Consider the following 20,036-nt stretch of genomic DNA (forward strand, 5'->3'; position numbering starts at 1 on the left):
TGAGTGCAGATGCTTTTATTTAGGGCGTACACACACACTTTAAACACACTGTAACATGTTTGCATTGTCATTTCAGAAAATGTCCATAATATACAGGTATCTGCAGTAATAGTGGAATGACAGTGTATCACCATTTTTTATATTTTTTTTAAATGCAGACTTTGTATTTGACAATAAAAGACTGGCTTCTGTCAAGATGGGAAAACTGCACCTTCCCTCTCCTCCATCGACATCACTGAGAGGTGTGGTCATCTCGCCCTCGACACAACGAGCAGTGACAGACTGGGTGAAAGTGGCCAATGTAGAAATCACTTCCTGGTTGCTATAATTCCAGTCTAATCTCAATTAAATTGTATGTGACCTTCCAATATTTTATGGATTCAACAATTGAATCTTTAAAAATGTTATTATAGGCAAGTCAGTTAAGAACAAATTCTTATTTTCAATGACGGGGGAACAGTGGGTTAACTGGTCTAGGAACAGTGGGTTAACTGCCTTGTTCAGGGGAACAGTGGGTTAACTGGCCTAGGAACAGTGGGTTAACTGGTCTAGGAACAGTGGGTTAACTGCCTGTTCAGGGGAACAGTGGGTTAACTGGTCTAGGAACAGTGGGTTAACTGGCCTAGGAACAGTGGGTTAACTGCCTGTTCAGGGGAACAGTGGGTTAACTGCCTTGTTCAGGGGCAGAATGACAGATGTTTTACCTTGTCAGCTCAGGGATTAGATTCATCAACCTTTCGGTTACTAGTCCAACACTCTAACCACTAGGCTACTCCTATGGCAACTTTCACGATAAAATCAAACCATTGCATTTTTTATTCACATATATTTCGTGCATAAAGGCTCTCCAACGCTGTTAATATATTTATTATTATATAAAAACTTTCCTATCTCTAAATAATAAACAAGATCAGAGTATATTTTTTATCTACCAATTGTTGCTGAAAAGTAGATGAATATGCATGTATTTCAGTGATCCCTAATATTCTGAACCGTTCTCTCCATGTATTAGAGTCTGTAGAGAATTAAAAGGTACACCAAATTTAAAGGGATGGCTTTAGATAAAAGTACTGAAAACCCTATTTAATGAAATGACTCCACACGTAAATGAATGACTCCACAAGTAAATCTGTTGGCCAGCAAGTGGGAGGGATTTCAGCAGTTGTATTAAATGTATTCAGCGTGCGAAAGGGAGCCATGCGTGCAAAGCTCATTATGCACCTGCACAAGGTTAGTCTGTATACCAACTACAGAGAAGTGCGAATTCAAGGGGCGTGTTCTGAATCGGGCCTATCACGCCTAAATTATTGTTGTCATGTCATGGTCAGGCAGCAAGGGAAGAATGGGACAAGATCTGAACAGGAGGAGGACGAGACAGGAGGAGGACAGGACCAGGCTTTGGTGTCTCAGGCACAGCTGGGGTCAAGGTTCATGACCTGACAGTGACCCCTCAGGGGAGGGCAGCATAACAGGGCCATGCACACACACAGACTGTCAGTAGCTGTCAATAGCTGTCACTGTCAGTAGCTGTCACAGTAGCTATCACTCTCAGTAGCTGTCAGTAACTGTCACAGTAGCTATCACTCTCAGTAGCTGTCAGTAACTGTCACAGTAGCTATCACTCTCAGTAGCTGTCAGTAGCTGTCACTGTCAGTAGCTGTCAATAGCTGTCAGTAGCTGTCAGTGTCAGTAGCTGTCAGTAGCTGTCAATAGCTGTCACAGTAGCTATCACTCTCAGTAGCTGTCAGTAGCTGTCAGTGTCAGTAGGTTTCACTGTCAGTAGCTGTCAGTAGCTGTCACTGTCAGTAGCTGTCACTGTCAGTAGCTGTCAGTAGCTGTCAGTAGCTGTCACTGTCAGTAGCTGTCACAGTAGCTATCACTCTCAGTAGCTGTCAGTGTCAGTAGGTTTCACTGTCAGTAGCTGTCAATAGCTGTCACTCTCAGTAGCTGTCAGTGTCTGTAGCTGTCACAGTAGCTATCACTCTCAGTAGCTGTCAGTAGCTGTCAGTAACTGTCACAGTAGCTATCACACTCAGTAGCTGTCAGTAACTGTCACAGTAGCTATCACTCTCAGTAGCTGTCAGTAGCTGTCACTGTCAGTAGCTGTCAGTAGCTGTCAGTAGATATAACTGCCAGTAGTTGTCACTGTCAGTAGCTGTCAGTAGATATAACTGTCAGTAGTTGTCACTGTCAGTAGCTGTCCGTAGCTGTCAGTAGTTGTCACAGTAGCTGTCACTGTCAGTAGCTGTCACTGTCAGTAGCTGTCAGTAGTTGTCACTGTCAGTATATGTCAGTAGCTGTCACTGTCAGTAGCTGTCAATAGCTGTCACTGTCAGTAGCTGTCACAGTAGCTATCACTCTCAGTAGCTGTCAGTAACTGTCACAGTAGCTATCACTCTCAGTAGCTGTCAGTAGCTGTCACTGTCAGTAGCTGTCAATAGCTGTCAGTAGCTGTCAGTGTCAGTAGCTGTCAGTAGCTGTCAGTAGCTGTCAATAGCTGTCACAGTAGCTATCACTCTCAGTAGCTGTCAGTAGCTGTCAGTGTCAGTAGGTTTCACTGTCAGTAGCTGTCAGTAGCTGTCACTGTCAGTAGCTGTCAGTAGTTGTCACTGTCAGTATATGTCAGTAGCGGTCACTGTCAGTAGCTGTCAGTTGCTGTCACTGTCAGTAGCTGTCAGTAGATATAACTGTCAGTAGCTGTCAGTAGCTGTCCGTAGCTGTCAGTAGCTGTCACAGTAGCTGTCACTGTCAGTAGCTGTCACTGTCAGTAGCTGTCAGTAGATGTAACTGTCAGTAGCTGTCAGTATATGTCAGTAGTTGTCACTGTCAGTATATGTCAGTAGCTGTCACTGTCAGTAGCTGTCACTGTCAGTAACTGTCAGTAGCTGTAACTGTCAGTAGTTGGCACTGTCAGTAGCTGTCAGTAGCTGTCACTGTCAGTAGCTGTCAGTTGCTGTCACTGTCAGTAACTGTCAGTAGCTGTAACTGTCAGTAGTTGGCACTGTCAGTAGCTGTCAGTAGCTGTAACTGTCAGTAGTTGTTAGTTGCTGTCACTGTCCAACCACTCTTTGTAGCACTTCCCACCCAGACTGCCCTCGTTGCCATAGTAACCCACAGTGGCCTCCTTCCCATAGCAATCTACACTGGCATCGTTCCCATGACGTCCCAGGCTTCTCTCGTGCTGTTCAGGGTTACCATAGCGGTCCAGGCTGGTTTGGTAAAGACTGTCTCTATAGTGACTAGTGTTGTACAGCTCACTGCTCTTCACCACACGGCCATGAAGACCCAGTCTGTTGTTGTACGTTCCTCCGTTGCCGTGACAACCCAGACTGTTATCGTGTGTCTCTCCGTTGCCATGACGATCCAGACTGTTGTTATAAACCTCTCGGTTACCATGCCGACCCAGACTGTTGTTATAAACCTCTCTGTTGCGACCCAGACTGTTGTGGTAAATGTCTGAGTCGTCTTTGCGTCGCCCCAGACTAAGGTCGTAGAGTTCAGAGGTCAACTGGAAGTTGCTCTCTGTGCTGGCCAGCGTGACGAAACCACTCTCCGTGTCTCGCAGACCCCCCAGGTTGTCATAGTCACCAGGGGACATGTCGGGGGAGGAGCCTAGGAGAAAGAACACAGGCCGTTACTATGGAGAAACAACAGGATCAGTGTTTCCCTTCCCCTTTGAATGAGTCATGGGTAACTGCATACAAAGAGTTTGTCTGAAAGTGGGAGGAGCAACACCAGTGGGTGTGTCGAAAGCTAGTCTCACGAAGCCATGTTGTTGTCACGCCTCCCTTTGAGGTCTGGGGAATTTTGTTTTAGCAAAACTGGTGTGAATGGACCGCTGGCTACATGTTGATTGGATGTTACATTTCAAGACCCCTCCCCTATATGCCTGTTGTTGCTATGTGTTTTGTTATCGTCACTGTTTTCAGATGAGGTAGGACACATTTTACAGAGTTGTTCTGTTTGCTAGTTTGCAAAATAATAACAATTTATTACATTTCAAAAGCGCTTTTCATTATACAATAATTATCTCAAAGTGCATCGAATTAAATAGAAAAATAGTTTAACAATTGAAACAAATATATGTAACCATGTCATGAGAGCAACAATCAAAGTTTAGGAGGAAGGTTAGGCCATCCGGTAATTTATAAAAAAATTAACAAAATATCACATTTACAAACACTACCGTTCGAAAGTTTGTAGTCACTTAGAAATGTCCTTGGTTTTGAAAGAAAATAAATGTTTTGGTCCATTAAAATAACATCAAATTGATCAGAAATAGAGTGTAGACATTGGTCATGTTGTAAATGACTATTGTAACTGGAAATGGCCAATATATTTACCCGCAAAACACCAGTCTCAACGTCAACAGTTAAGAGGCGACTCCGGGATGCTGGCCTTCTAGGCAGAGTTGCAAAGAAAAAGCCATATCTCAGACTGGCCAATAAAAAGAAAAGATTAAGATGGGCAAAAGAACACAGACACTGGACAGAGGAACTCCCGGAGTCGCCTCTTCACTGTTGACGTTGAGACTGGTGTTTTGCGGTTCCTATTTAATTCAGCTGCCAGTTGAGGACTTGTGAGGTGTCTGTTTCTCAAACTAGACACTCTAATGTACTTGTCCTCTTGCTCAGTTGTGCACCGGGGCTTCCCAATCCTCTTTGTATTCTGGTTAGGGACAGTTTACACTCTTCTGTGAAGGGAGTAGTACACAGCGTAGTACGAGATCTTCAGTTTCTTGGCAATTTCTCGCTTGGAATAGCCTTCATGTCTCAGAACAAGAATAGAAGAAAGGTCTTTGTTTCTGGACATTTTGAGCCTGTAATCGAACCCACAAACGCTGATGCTCCAGATTTGTTTTTATTTGTTTTATTTATTTAACTAGGTCAGTTAAGAACAAATTCTTATTTTCAATGAAGGCCTAGGATCAGTGGGTTAAATGTTTACCTTGTCAGCTCGTTGATTCAATCTTACAACCTTTCGTTTACTAGTCCAACGCTCTAACCACTAGGCTACCTGCCGCCCCAGATACTAGTCTAAAGAAGGCCAGGTTTATTGCTTCTTTAATCAGGACAACAGTTTCCAGCTGTGCTAACATAATTGCAAAATGGTTTTCTAATGATTAATTAGCCTTTTAAAGTGATAAACTTTATATATTAGATAACACAACGTTCCATTGGAACACAGGAGTGATGGTTGCTGATAATGGGCCTGTGTACGCCTATGTAGATATTCCATTAAAAAAAAACTACAGTTTCCAGCTACAATAGTAATTTACAACATTAAAAATGTCTACACTGTATTTCTTATCAATTTAATGTTATTTTAATGGACAGAAAATGTGCTTTTCTTTCAGAAACAAGGATATTTCTAAGTGACCCCAAACTTAGAAGTTTACATGTGACTGAATTCAAACCAATTGCCTCCATCAGGTAAAACAGTGCATGTTTCTTACCTCATGTTATTGGACACACACACAACGTAAAGAAAAGTATGAATGTTGCTGCAGAACCTAACAACAGGTGAAAAGGTAGTTTCTGCCAGCCTTTCCAGACAGACATTTTAACTACCAGGGGCACAAGCAGTTCTTAAGGGGCCAGTGCACCATTTGGCCTCTGCTGAGGTTACTCTGCCGAGGTTACTCTGCCGAGGTTACTCTGCCGAGGTGTTACTCTGCCGAGGTTACTCTGCCGAGGTTACTCTGCCGATGTTACTCTGCTGAGTCTTTAGTACAAGGATGATCCACAGTGTACATTAGAAATAGTCTCTCGTTACCATCCTGCAGTACTGCAGAAGTCTACAGTCAGGAAGACGTACTGCAGCAGTCTACAGTCAGGAAGACATACTGCAGCAGTCTACAGTCAGGAAGACATACTGCAGCAGTCTACAGTCAGGAAGACATACTGCAGCAGTCTACAGTCAGGAAGACATACTGCAGCAGTCTACAGTCAGGAAGACATACTGCAGCAGTCTACAGTCAGGAAGACGTACTGCAGCAGTCTACAGTCAGGAAGACATACTGCAGCAGTCTACAGTCAGGAAGACGTACTGCAGCAGTCTACAGTCAGGAAGACGTACTGCAGCAGTCTACAGTCAGGAAGACGTACTGCAGCAGTCTACAGTCAGGAAGACATACTGCAGCAGTCTACAGTCAGGAAGACGTACTGCAGCAGTCTACAGTCAGGAAGACGTACTGCAGAAGTCTACAGTCAGGAAGACATACTGCAGCAGTCTACAGTCAGGAAGACGTACTGCAGCAGTCTACAGTCAGGAAGACATACTGCAGCAGTCTACAGTCAGGAAGACGTATTGACTGTCATTAGTATATTCTACAATGTTTTATCATTCATTATTATAAAATCCCATTTTGGAGAATGGGTTAAAGTTATGTATAGTAACACCAGGCGTAAAATGTTCAATATAGGCTACTTCTCAGAAAGAATTAAACTGTCAAGAGGAGTAAAACAAGGTTGTCCACTATTTATTTCTGGTCATCGAAATGTTAGCTATTATTATTTTTTATTTAACCTGCATTTAACTAGGCAAGTCAGTTAAGAAGAAATTATTATTTACAATGACAGCCTACCCCGGCCAAACCCTAACCCAGATGATGCTGGGCCAATTGTGTGCCGCCCTATAGGACCCCCAATCACTGCCGGTTGGTTTGGAATCAAACCAGGGTCTGTAGTGATGCCTCTAGCACTGAGATGCAGTGCCTTAGACCGCTGCGCCACTCGGGAGCCCAAATCAGATCCAACAATAATATCAAGGGCCTAGAATTCCAGTGCTTAAAAACAAAGGTGTCATTGTACGCTGATGATTCATGTTTTCTCTTAACTCTACATGTGAATCCCTCCACAGCCTCATAGAGGATCTAGTTAGCAAGATCTTATCCATTTTTGCTACCATGGAAAGGAAAGGTACCTGTCTATCTGTGGAAAAATCACTCTTTAGTCATATCCCAGTTTACCCTGATTAACTCTTTAGTCATATCCTAGTTTACCTATTTGCTTATGGGCTTGCCTACACCTAGCGACTTGTTTTTAAAATTAGATGATCAAAAAAGATTCCATTTTATTTGGAACGGCAAGCCAGACAAAATTAAACGGGTCTATCTATCTATAGATAGATAGATATCATCCTAACCAACTTGCCCTCCAAATACACCTCTGCTGTTTTCAACCAAGATCTCAGCGATCACTGCCTCATTGCCTGCATCCGTAATGGGTCTGCGGTCAAACAACCACCCCTCATCACTGTCAAACGCTCCCTAAAACACTTCAGCGAGCAGGTCTTTCTAATCGACCTGGCCGGGGTATCCTGGAAGGAAATTGACCTCATCTCGTCAGTAGAGGATGCTTGGTTATTCTTTAAAAGTGCTTTCCTCACAATCTTAAATAAGCATAATTTGCAAATAAATAAATTAAAAATCCTACAATGTGATTTTCTGGATTTCTTTTCTAATTTTGTCTGTCATAGTTGAAGGGTACCTATGATTAAAATTACAGGCCTCTCTCATCTTTTTAAGTGGGAGAACTTGCACAATTGGTGGCTGACTAAATACTTTTTGCCCCACTGTATTTATGGGGGATTAAACCATCCCAACTCCCCAGATTTTGCTGCAAAGAGACAGAATCATTAGATCATATGTTTTGGTACTGTTGCGACGACCCTCCTACTCTGTCTGCCGAATTCTTTCTCTCTGCTCTTGTTTTCCTTAATAGGATGTCGATGGGCGGTTTTTGGTATTGCATTTTGGGGCTTCTTTGTGTTCATTTGTTATGATTTGTTTTGGCACATCTCAACACCCCTCATTAATCACCATCTATACATGCGTCCACTCATTTACACTACTGACTACTGACTACACACACCATTGTTACTTGGATATAGGTTACTTTGTTTAATAAATATATTTTTGTTATTTCTTTATCTCTGCATTGTCTCCCTCTTTGTTATGGGCTACGAGCCAGTTCGCAACACTGTCCATATGTACCTTTCTTTTGGTAAAAGGTTCAGGAATGGCTGACTCTGCAAATAGCACTGCAAGGTGATAAAAAAAATCATAGTCAATCAATAATATAATAAAACTCTTAGCAAAAATGATTATCTTAAATTTACAATCTGTAGAAACAGAATAGAAATGCACAGTTGGACTATACAGTGCATTTGTAAAGTATTCAGACCCCTTGATTTTTTCCACATTTTGTTGAGTTACAGCCTTATTTTAAAATAGATTAAATTGTTTTTTTCCCCCTGATCAATCTACACACAATACCTCATAATGACAAAACAAAAACAGATTTTGGAAAATGTATTGTCGAATCAGAAACCGTTTCCAATAATAATAAAACATCTGTCTGTGGCCTTGAGTAAGGCACTTAACCCCTTCATTTTCTCCAGTACATCTACGGTTGACCCTGTACAACACCACATTACACTGACCCTGGACAACACCACATTACACTGCACCAGTGACAATAAAACATATGTTTACCTAAGAAGGAAGTGTTCTTGGTGTGGGGGCGTGTTCCAGCCAGGTCGGCCTCCTGCTGGGAGCGAATCACGTTGTAGACGTCAGGCGGCTGGGCGGGGTTTGGACAGGACCCTGGGTCGCTAGGACACACCTCTGTCTGCTGCTCACGCCGCTTCCTCCTACACACAGAGACAGTGAGCTTCCTCCTACACACAGAGACAATGAGCTTCCTCCTACACACAGAGACAGTGAGCTTCCTCCTACACACAGAGACAGTGAGCTTCCTCCTACACACAGAGACAATGAGCTTCCTCCTACACACAGAGACAGTGAGCTTCCGCCTACACACAGAGACAATGAGCTTCCTCCTACACACAGAGACAATGAGCTTCCTCCTACACACAGAGACAATGAGCTTCCTCCTACACACAGAGACAGTGAACTTCCTCCTACACACAGAGACAGTGAGCTTCCTTCTACACACAGAGACAGTGAGCTTCTGGAATAGATATATTGACAGTCACTAAATCAGTCAATGCATTATTCTCAATCTGATAGTATGAATGCTATCCATACTACCAGTCTATCTCATGCTAGTTAGTACTTGCTCCTCACCGTCGAGCCAGCAGCGTGAAGCAGAAGACCGCAGTTGCTATTAGTAACACCATCAACAACGGGATGATGGGCAGGACTATGTAAACAATGTTCAGAGCTGAAACAGACACACACAGTTCAGAGACATGCACAAAAAACACACACACGGTAAGAGGTCAGGGTAATAGGTTAGAGGTCAGGGTACCTGGGGTCTGTCTCTTCTCTTCAGTGTCAAAGGTCGTGGTCAGGGGTGACAGAGACAAGGGAGGAACCTCTGTAGACAGGAACATTAATGTTCATTCATTTAGTTATATCTATCGATTCTCATCTATACATAGTCATTTAGTTATATCTATCTATACTCATAGTAATTTAGTTATATCTATCTATACTCATAGTCATTTAGTTATATCTATCTATACTCATAGTCATTTAGTTATATCTATCTATACTCATAGTCATTTAGTTATATCTGTCACGCGGGACTAGGTGGGTGAGGAAGGAATCAGGCGCAGAGAGTTCCACTGGGAAAAAGTGCTCTTTTAATATGGCACAAAAAATGACAAGCCCAACAACACAGGGCGCGGACAGTAAATGACAAGCCCAACAACACAGGGTGCGGACAGTAAATGACAAGCCCAACAACACAGGGCGCGGACAGTAAATGACAAGCCCAACAACACAGGGCGGGGACAGTAAAAGACAAGCCCAACAACACAGGGCGCGGACAGTAAATGACAAGCCCAACAACACAGGGCGCGGACAGTAAATGACAAGCCCAACAACACAGGGCGCGGACAGTAAATGACAAGCCCAACAACACAGGGCGCGGACAGTAAATGACAAGCCCAACAACACAGGGCGCGGACAGTAAATGACAAGCCCAACAACACAGGGCGCGGACAGTAAATGACAAGCCCGACAGGGCGCGGACAGTAAAAGACAAGCCCAACAACACAGGGCGGGGACAGTAAATGACAAGCCCAACAACACAGGGCGCGGACAGTAAAAGTGACTACCCAAAACACAGGGTGCCAAGTTTCAAGAAAGTGAAATATAGTAGAGAGAATTATTTATTTCAGCTTTTATTTCTTTCATCACATTCCCAGTGGGTCAGAAGTTTACATACACTTAATTAGTATTTGGTAACATTGCCTTTAAATTGTTTAACTTGGGTCAAGTTTTTCTGGTAGCCTTCCACAAGCTTCCCACAATAATTTGGGTGAATTTTGGCCCATTCCTCCTGACAGAGCTGGTATAGGTCAGGGCTTTGTGACGGCCTCTCCAAAACCTTGACTTTGTTGTCCTTAAGCCATTTTGCGACAACTTTGGAAGAATTCTTGGGGTCATTGTCCATTTGGAAGACCCATTAGTGACCAAGCTTTAACTTCCTGACTGACGTCTTGAGATTTTCCTAACTCACAATGCCATCTATTTTGTGAAGTGCACCAGTCCCTCCTGCAGCAAAGCACCCCCACAACATGATGCTGCCACCCCCGTGCTTCACAGTTGGGATGGTGTTCTTCGGCTTGCAAGCCTCACCCTTTTTCCTCCAAACATAACGATGGTCATTATGACCAAACAGTTGCATTTTTGTTTCATCAGACCAGAGGACATTTGCACTTTTCACATCAAAGTACGTTCATCTCTACAAGACAGAACGCATCTCCTTCCTGAGTGGTATGACGGCTGCATGATCCCATGACATTTATACGTGCATACTATTGTTTGTACAGATGAACTTGGTATCTTCAGGCGTTTGGAAATTGCTCCCAAGGATGAACCAGACTTGTGGAGGTCTTAAAAAAAAATCTGAGGTCTTGGCTGAATTCTTTTGATTTTCCCATGATGTCAAGCAAAGAGACACTGAGTTTTAAGATAGGCCTTGAAATACATCCACAGGTAAACCTCCAAACAGGTACACACCTAATTTACTCAAATGATGGCAAGTAGCCTATCAGAAGCTTCTAAAGCCATGACATCATTTTCTGGAATTTTCCAAGCTGTTTAAAGGCACAGTCAACTTAGTTTATGTAAACTTGTAAACTTCTGACCATTGTGATACAGTGAATTATAAGGGAAATAATCTGTCTGTAAACAATTGCTGGAAAAATTACTTGTGTCATGCACAAAGTAGATGTCCTAACCAACTTGCCAAAACTATAGTTTGTTAACATGAAATTTGTGGAGTGATTGAAAAAATGAGTTATGACTCTAACCTAAGTGTATGTAAAGTTTCCGACTTCAACAATACATAGTAATTTAGTTAAATCTATCTATACATCTAGTGGAAAGCCTTCCCAGAAAAGTGGAGGCTGTTATAGCAGCAATGTTCCAACATCTAATGGAAAGCCTTCCCAGAAGAGTGGAGGCTGTTATAGCAGCAATGTTCCTACATCTAGTGGAAAGCCTTCCCTGAAGAGTGGAGGCTGTTATAGCAGCAATGTTCCAGCATCTAGTGAAAAACCTTCCCTGAAGAGTGGAGGCTGTTATAGCAGCAAAGGGGGACCAACTCCATATTAATGACTTCCCAGAAGAGTGGAGGTTGTTACAGCAGCAAAGGGGGACCAACTCCATATTAATGACTTCCCAGAAGAGTGGAGGCTGTTATAGCAGTAAAGGGGGGACCAACTCCATATTAATGCCCATGATGTTGGAATGAGATGTTCAACGAGAAGATGTCCACATACTTTTGGTCATGTAGTGTACCTATTAATATTCAGACCTCATTAATACCATGAATATTCAGACACTTTAAGTAGCGTTGTTACCTGGGTGTGCAGTGTTGGGGGAGGGTTCAGGAGCCTTCTCTGGAACACAACACAATCAATCAGTTATAAAACCCTTTTAACATGAGCAGATGTAACAAAGATGTCACAACAACCCAACCTAAAACTCCAAACAGCAATCAGTGCAGATGTAGAAGCACTGTGGCTAGGAAAAACTCCCTAGAAAGGAAGGAACCTAGGAAGCAACCAAGAGAGGACTGAGGCTCTGAGGGGTGGCCAGTCATCTACTGGCTGTACTGGGTAGACCAGAGGAACCAGGCTCTGAGGGGTGACCAGTCCTCTACTGACTGTACTGGGTAGACCAGAGGAACCAGGCTCTGAGGGGTGACCAGTCCTCTACTGACTGTACTGGGTAGACCAGAGGAACCAGGCTCTGAGGGGTGGCCAGTCCTCTACTGGTTGTACTGGGTAGAGCGGAACCAGGCTCTGAGGGGTGACCAGTCCTCTACTGGCTGTACTGGGTAGAGAGGAACCAGGCTCTGAGGGGTGACCAGTCCTCCACTGGCTGTACTGGGTAGACCAGAGGAACCAGGCTCTGAGGGGTATCTGCTGTGTACTATCATCTGTGTGTGTGTGTGTGTGTGTGTGTGTCTGTGTGTGTGTGTGTGTGTGTGTGTGTGTGTGTGTGTGTGTGTGTGTGTGTGTGTGTGTATGTGTGTGTGTGTGTGTGTGTTTGTGTGTGTGTACCTGCAGTGTACTTGCAGATGAAATTGTTCTTGGTGTCACAGTTGTCATCGTTCCAATGGAACATGTAGAGTCCTCCGAGGCCGGGCGGGGCGGACGGTTGGTGGTACATCACCACACACACCTCGTAACCACAGGACGGCTCGTCCCAGTGCCAGTTCCTAACACACACGCATGCAGGAACAAACACACACAGCAACACACATATGTAAAGTTACACACCGCTGTCTATTATTATATGAACTATTCCATGTAAGCAGAAGGAGGCGTGGCTTAAAGCAGACCCAGCCAATGAAGGTGTGGCTTAAAGCAGACCTAGCTGAAGGAGGCGGGGCTTAGAGCAGACCCAACTGAAGGAGGCGTGGCTTAACGCAAACCCATTTGAAGGAGGCTGGGCTTAAAGTAGACCAACCTGAAGGAGGTGTGGCTTAGAGCAGACCCACCTGGTGGAGGCGTGGCTTAAAGCAGACCCACCTGAAGGAGGCGTGGCTTAAAGCAAACCCTACTGAAGGAGGCTGGGCTTAAAGTAGACCCACCTGAAGGAGGTGTGGCTTAGAGCAGACCCACCTGATGGAGGCGGGGCTTAGAACAGACCCACCTGATGGAGGCGGGGCTTAGAGCAGACCCACCTGAAGGAGGCGAGGCTCCCGTCGGTCCAGTAGTACTGTGAGGGACAGTCGTCAACGTTTTCCGTGTCACCATGGTTACGACGTAGGCCAATCCAGAAGTCTCCGTCGGAGGGACGGAGCTCAGTGACAAGCTGCTCTATGATTCGCTGCTCGGCCGGTGACTCAACGCTCAGCAGCTCCCCTCCGTCACGGCGACACGCTAGCTTTGCCTCCAGGAAGCTGAGCCGCCGTCCAGGGTCAGAAAAATATGCCAGTTTATAGCAGGGCCGGCCCCGATCCACCCTACACACACGCTGGCCTACACACGCACAGACACACACGGTTACTATTGCTACGTACATCGATGGGGAAATTTACACTAATAATAACTAGCTAAATTGGGACAGACATTTTTTATTCATACTGGTTAATAAACAACCCTGCACCTCACCTCTGACTTCAAACAACTCCGCTATGGAGGGACAGACAGACAGACAGACAGACAGACAGACAGACAGACAGACAGACAGACAGACAGACAGACAGAGAGAGAGAGAGAGGGGCCAGTTAATGTCATGTTATTGTATGTTATATTTCTGTGTTAAATGAAACCCCCTCTACAGTGACATCACTTACACAGCCTTCCAATATAATAACATCAACAACATTCTGATGTAGATGAGAGAGATTAGGCTAGGGCGGTATCCAGATTGTCATACCTTCATACCGACTTTGTGCCATACCGGGATATTCAGTACTACCGGCACTGAACACAAGGGGCGCTGTTTTCAACCCCATTGATAATCTGTAATCCAAAAGGTTTAGCAATGCTAACAAGTACATGTACAATCCCATAGAGAATGTATTTTATAGTGTCTGACCTAAACTATACAAGTATACAATTAACTCAAAAATGCTACTCACATTTTGCGGCACACACATAACTAATTTTAGCCATCAAGGCTCTTGACCCAGGGGATTCTCTGCTGTTACCAAGCGAATGCTTGATTTTGGAAGACGCTAACCACTTAGCTAGATAGCTAAATAGTTACGACACTGTAAAATAGCAAACCAAATCCACAACTGCAGAACATTTAGCACATTTTAGACAGTTATCTTAATAGCTGCAAGATATCTAGCTGGCAAACATTTAATTACGAATTCCATACTGTAATTAGATCACCTAGCGCATGCTGCCCAACACTTAAAAAGTAGCAACAAATATTCTAATTGTTTTCTAAATAGATTTTTCCAAATACCCCGGTATGTATGGTATACCTCCCAAGCCTAAGAGAGAACTAACCATTGTCTGTATCTGAAGAACAGAGATAATAGAGAACCAAACACAGTCTGTATCTGAGGATAGAGAACCAACCACTGTCTGTATCTGATGATAGAGAACCAACCACTGTCTGTATCTGAGGAACAGAGATAATAGAGAACCAAACACAGTCTGTATCTGAGGAACAGAGATGATAGAGAACCAACCACTGTCTGTATTTGAGGAACAGAGATGATAGAGAACCAACCACTGTCTGTATCTGATGATAGAGAACCAACCACTGTCTATATCTGAGGATAGAGAACCAACCACTGTCTGTATCTGAGGATAGAGAACCAACCACTGTCTATATCTGATGATAGAGAACCAACCACTGTTTATATCTGATGACAGAGAACCAACCACTGTCTGTATCTGATGACAGAGAACCAAACACTGTAACTCCACATTGATCTGGTACTGGTATTCCCTGTATATAGCTCCACATTTATCTGGTACTGATACTCCCTGTATATAGCTCCACATTAATCTGGTATGTGTAATCCCTGAACACAGTGCAACACTGATCTGGAACCTCCTGTATATAGCTCCACATTGATCTGGTACTCCCTGTAAACAGCTCCACATTGATCTGGTACTGGTACTCCCTGTATACAGCCCCACATTGATCTTGTACTCCCTGTATATAGCTCTACATTGATCTGGTACTCCCTGTATATAGCTCCACATTGATCTGGTACTCCCAGTATATAGCTCCACATTGATCTGGTACTTCCTGTATATAGCTCCACATTGATCTGGTTCTCCCTGGATATAGCTCTGCATTTATCTGGTATTCCCTGTATATAGCTCCACATTGATCTGGTTCTCCCTGGATATAGCTCTGCATTTATCTGGTATTCCCTGTATATAGCTCCACATTGATCTGGTACTGGTACTTCCTGTATATAGCTCCACATTGATCTGGTACTGATACTCCCTGTAAATAGCTCCACATTGATCTGCTACCTCCTGTATATAGCTCCACATTGATCCGGTACTCCCTGTATATAGCTCCACATTGATCTGGTACCTCCTGTATATAGCTCCACATTGATCTGGTACTCCCTGTAAACAGCTCCACATTGATCTGGTACTGCTACTCCCTGTATATAGCTCCACATTGATCTGGTACTCCCTGTATATAACTCCACATTGATCTGGACCTGGTACTCCCTGTATACAGCCCCACATTGATCTTGTACTCCCTGTATATAGTTCCACATTGATCTGGTACTGCTACTCCCTGTATATAACTCCACATTGATCTGGACCTGGTACTCCCTGTATATAGCTCCACATTGATCTGGTACTGCTACTCCCTGTATATAGCTCCACATTGATCTGGTACTTCCTGTATACAGCTCCACATTGATCTGGTACTGGTACTCCCTGTATACAGCTCCACATTGATCTGGTACTTCCTGTATATAGCTCCACATTGATCTGGTTCTCCCTGGATATAGCTCTGCATTTATATGGTATTCCCTGTATATAGCTCCACATTGATCTGGTACCTCCTGTATATAGCTCCACATTGATCTGGTACCTCCTGTATATAGCTCCACATTGATCTGGTACTCCCTGTAAACAGCTCCACATTGATCTGGTACTGCTACTCCCTGTATATAGCTCCACATTGATCTGGTACTCCCTGTATATAACTCCACATTGATCTGGACCTGGTACTCCCTGTATACAGCCCCACATTGATCTTGTACTCCCTGTATATAGTTCCACATTGATCTGGTACTGCTACTCCCTGTATATAACTCCACATTGATCTGGACCTGGTACTCCCTGTATATAGCTCCACATTGATCTGGTACTGCTACTCCCTGTATATAGCTCCACATTGATCTGGTACTTCCTGTATACAGCTCCACATTGATCTGGTACTGGTACTCCCTGTATACAGCTCCACATTGATCTGGTACTTCCTGTATATAGCTCCACATTGATCTGGTTCTCCCTGGATATAGCTCTGCATTTATATGGTATTCCCTGTATATAGCTCCACATTGATCTGGTACTGCTACTCCCTGTATATAGCTCCACATTGATCTGGTACAGGTACTTACTGTATATAGCTCCACATTGATCTGGTACTGATACTCCCTGTAAATAGCTCCAAATTGATCTGGTACTCCCTGTATATAGCTCCACATTGATCTGGTACTCCCTGTATATAGCTCCACATTGATCTGGTACTCCCTGTATATAGCTCCACATTGATCTGGTACTTCCTGTATATATCTCCACATTGATCTGGTACTTCCTGTATATATCTCCACATTGATCTGGTACTGGTACTCCCTGTATATAGCTCCACATTGATCTGGTACTCCCTGTATATAGCTCCACATTGATCTGGTACTGGTACTCCCTGTATAGAGCTCCACATTGATCTGGTACTTCCTGTATATAGCTCCACAATGATCTGGTACTGCTACTCTCTGTATATAGCTCCACATTGATCTGGTACTCCCTGTATATAACTCCACATTGATCTGGACCTGGTACTCCCTGTATATAGCTCCACATTGATCTGGTACTCCCTGTATATAGCTCCAAATTGATCTGGTACTCCCTGTATATAGCTCCACATTGATCTGGTACTCCCTGTATATAGCTCCACATTGATCTGGTACTTCCTGTATATAGCTCCACATTGATCTGGTACTCCCTATATATAGCTCCACATTGATCTGGTACTCCCTGTATATAGCTCCACATTGATTTGGTACTTGTACTCCCTGTACATAGCTCCACATTGATCTGGTACTTCCTGTATATAGCTCAACATTGATCTGGTACTCCCTGTATATAGCTCCACATTGATCTGGTACTGGTACTCTCTGTATATAGCTCCACATTGATCTGGTACTGCTACTCCCTGTATATAACTCCACATTGATCTGATACTGGTACTCCCTGTATATAGCTCCACATTGTTCTGGTACTGGTACTCCCTGTATATAGCTCCACATTGATCTGGTACGTTCTCTATATAACTCCACATTGATCTGGTACTCCCAATATATAGCTCCACATTGATCTGGTACTCCCTGTATATAGCTCCACGTTGATCTGGTATTGGTACTCCCTCTATATAGCTCCACATTGTTCTGGTACTGGTACTTCCTGTATATAACTCCACATTGATCTGGTACTTCCTCTATATAGCTTCACATTGATCTGGTACTTCCTGTATATATCTCCACATTGATCTGGTACTGGTACTCCCTGTATATAGCTCCACATTGATCTGGTACTCCCTGGATATAGCTCCACATTGATCTGGTACTGGTACTCCCTGGATATAGCTCCACATTGATCTGGTATTCCCTGTATATAGCTCCACATTGATCTGGTACTCCCTGTATATAGCTCCACATTGATCTGGTACTCCCAGTATATAGCTCCACATTGATCTGGTACTTCCTGTATATAGCTCCACATTGATCTGGTACTGGTACTTCCTGTATATAGCTCCACATTGATCTGGTACTGGTACTTCCTGTATATAGCTCCACATTGATCTGGTACTGGTAGTCCCTGTATATAGCTCCACATTGTTCTGGCACTGGTACTCCCTGTATATAGCTCCACATTGATCTGGTACTGGTACTTCCTGTATATAGCTCCACATTGATCTGGTACTGGTACTTCCTGTATATAGCTCCACATTGATCTGGTACTGGTACTTCCTGTATATAGCTCCACATTGATCTGGTACTGGTACTCCCTGTATATAACTCCTCATTGATCTGGTACTCCCTGTATGTAGCTCCACATTGATCAGGTACTGGTACTCCCTGTATGTAGCTCCACATTGATCTGATACTTCCTGTATTTAAATCCAATCTTTTATTTTATTCCTCCTGTTACTATTTAATTTAAAAAAAAAATGTTATTTTTAAACTCTGCATCGCGTCAGCAAGCATTTCACGATAAAGTCTATACTAGTTGTGTACAGCACATGTGACAAATACAATTTAATTTGGTGTGTGTGTGTGTCACTCACCGGTGATAAGGCTGGCCGCAGCAGACTGGAGCAAAGACACAACAATCAGATTCACCATCTGGTCCTTCCTCCTTCTCTTCTTCACCTCTCCTTCCATCAGAGAACTGACCAACTGAAGCCCCGAAGTCAGATATACAGGCTTTAACAACGCACTACAGTACAGGCTACTATCTACTCAAGATAATAGAGACCAGGCTTACTACAGAGAGACTCTCCCTACACACACTGAACCACTAGTAGAGAGAGAGAGTGTATGTGGATGTAATCTTTTAAGAGCAGTTTTAATGATGATGATGAGGAGGAGGAGGAGAAGGAGGACGTTAGTTATTGATCTTGAACGTCGGGGGAGGAGAAGAAGGAGTGATCTAATCAGCAGAGTGCTGTTGGTTCTAAACGCTGACTAGACTACAGGCACACTACAGACAGACACTACTGACAGACTACAGACAGTAGCGTAACTGGTATCGTCTGTCAGCAGACTGGGATGACTCGACAACTAACGAGGAGGAGATTTTTTTGTCACCGATCATTTGGACCAAACGAGCATCTGATGTAATATGCTGGTAAAGTTATGACATTATTAGCACTGAACATGTAAACAATTAAGCTATTGGTGACAAACATTCAGTTGGAACGTTAATGATACTTATGTGATAATACCCGAGAAGCCGGTGTTTGGAGGATATGTTGAAACGCCACCCAGTAGTTCGTTCTAAATGTTCTATTGCCATACTGGCTGGCAACATTCTTATCCCTTGCTTGCTAGCTAGCCAACTACGGCTAACTCACAGTCAGGTCAAACAGACAGAATAACAACAGCAGCTGCATTTGTTTAAGCTGTTTTCTAGTGACATTTATTTGGATACATCCATAGCAATGAGCTAATGATGCACGATTTCGTCCGGCGTAGAAAATGTTCTCTCTCATCAGGACACTGTTGTTCAGAGGAGCTAGCCAACAACACAGCTAACACGATCACTTCAAACTGAAGCTGGAAAGACAGCAAACTAGCTGCACTTCTTTTCGTTTGACCTTTTCTCAATGTACATTTCTTTGTCTATATCCATAAACATGATGCCAGCTAATTAATGATTTCAACTGGCTGAGATAGGCTGCCTGCCTCTCTCTCGTGTCCCGACTCTCGACACGTTCATTACTATGGGACAGGTGAAGATTGAATTTCAATACTGAAACAATGTCAGAGGGACAGACAATAAGGTTTATACAAATCTCCGCTGTTGAAAACTAAATGTTAGTCAAAAAGACATTTGAGATATTGTCTAGATGCTTTATATAGTGAAGATCAAGTTTATACATTACCTGGCTGGGCTGATGAGACAGTGGATTGCACAGTCAGATGGAACAGAAATAAATAGGCATTTTAACGTCATAGATTTAGCCGGTGGTAACTTGGGGATTAGACACAGGCTGGAATGAACTTTTAACCAATCAGCATTAGACCCACTCATTGTATAAATAGAAATAAACTTTAACCAATATCTTCGTGTTAGAGACCTCAGAAAGCTCAGACTTAAAC

General features: G+C 43.4%; 1 protein-coding gene across 1 annotated transcript; it reads right to left on the reverse strand.

Moving 5' to 3' along the window:
- layna (layilin a) lies at positions 1–18,749 on the reverse strand. The gene is made up of 9 exons (XM_036968082.2): positions 18,500–18,749; positions 13,603–13,623; positions 13,173–13,470; positions 12,547–12,704; positions 11,842–11,880; positions 9,276–9,344; positions 9,092–9,188; positions 8,498–8,655; positions 1–3,612 (listed from the first exon to the last, which is right to left on the reverse strand). The coding sequence occupies exons 1-9, from the start codon at positions 18,594–18,596 to the stop codon at positions 3,041–3,043; spliced, it is 1,509 nt and encodes a 502-aa protein (XP_036823977.1). The 5' UTR covers positions 18,597–18,749; the 3' UTR covers positions 1–3,040.
- Positions 18,750–20,036: the final 1,287 nt, after the last annotated feature.

The sequence above is a fragment of the Oncorhynchus mykiss genome, chromosome 29, assembly GCF_057628025.1.
Source record: "Oncorhynchus mykiss isolate SJ-2025 chromosome 29, ASM5762802v1, whole genome shotgun sequence".
Taxonomy (NCBI): Eukaryota; Metazoa; Chordata; class Actinopteri; order Salmoniformes; family Salmonidae; genus Oncorhynchus; species Oncorhynchus mykiss.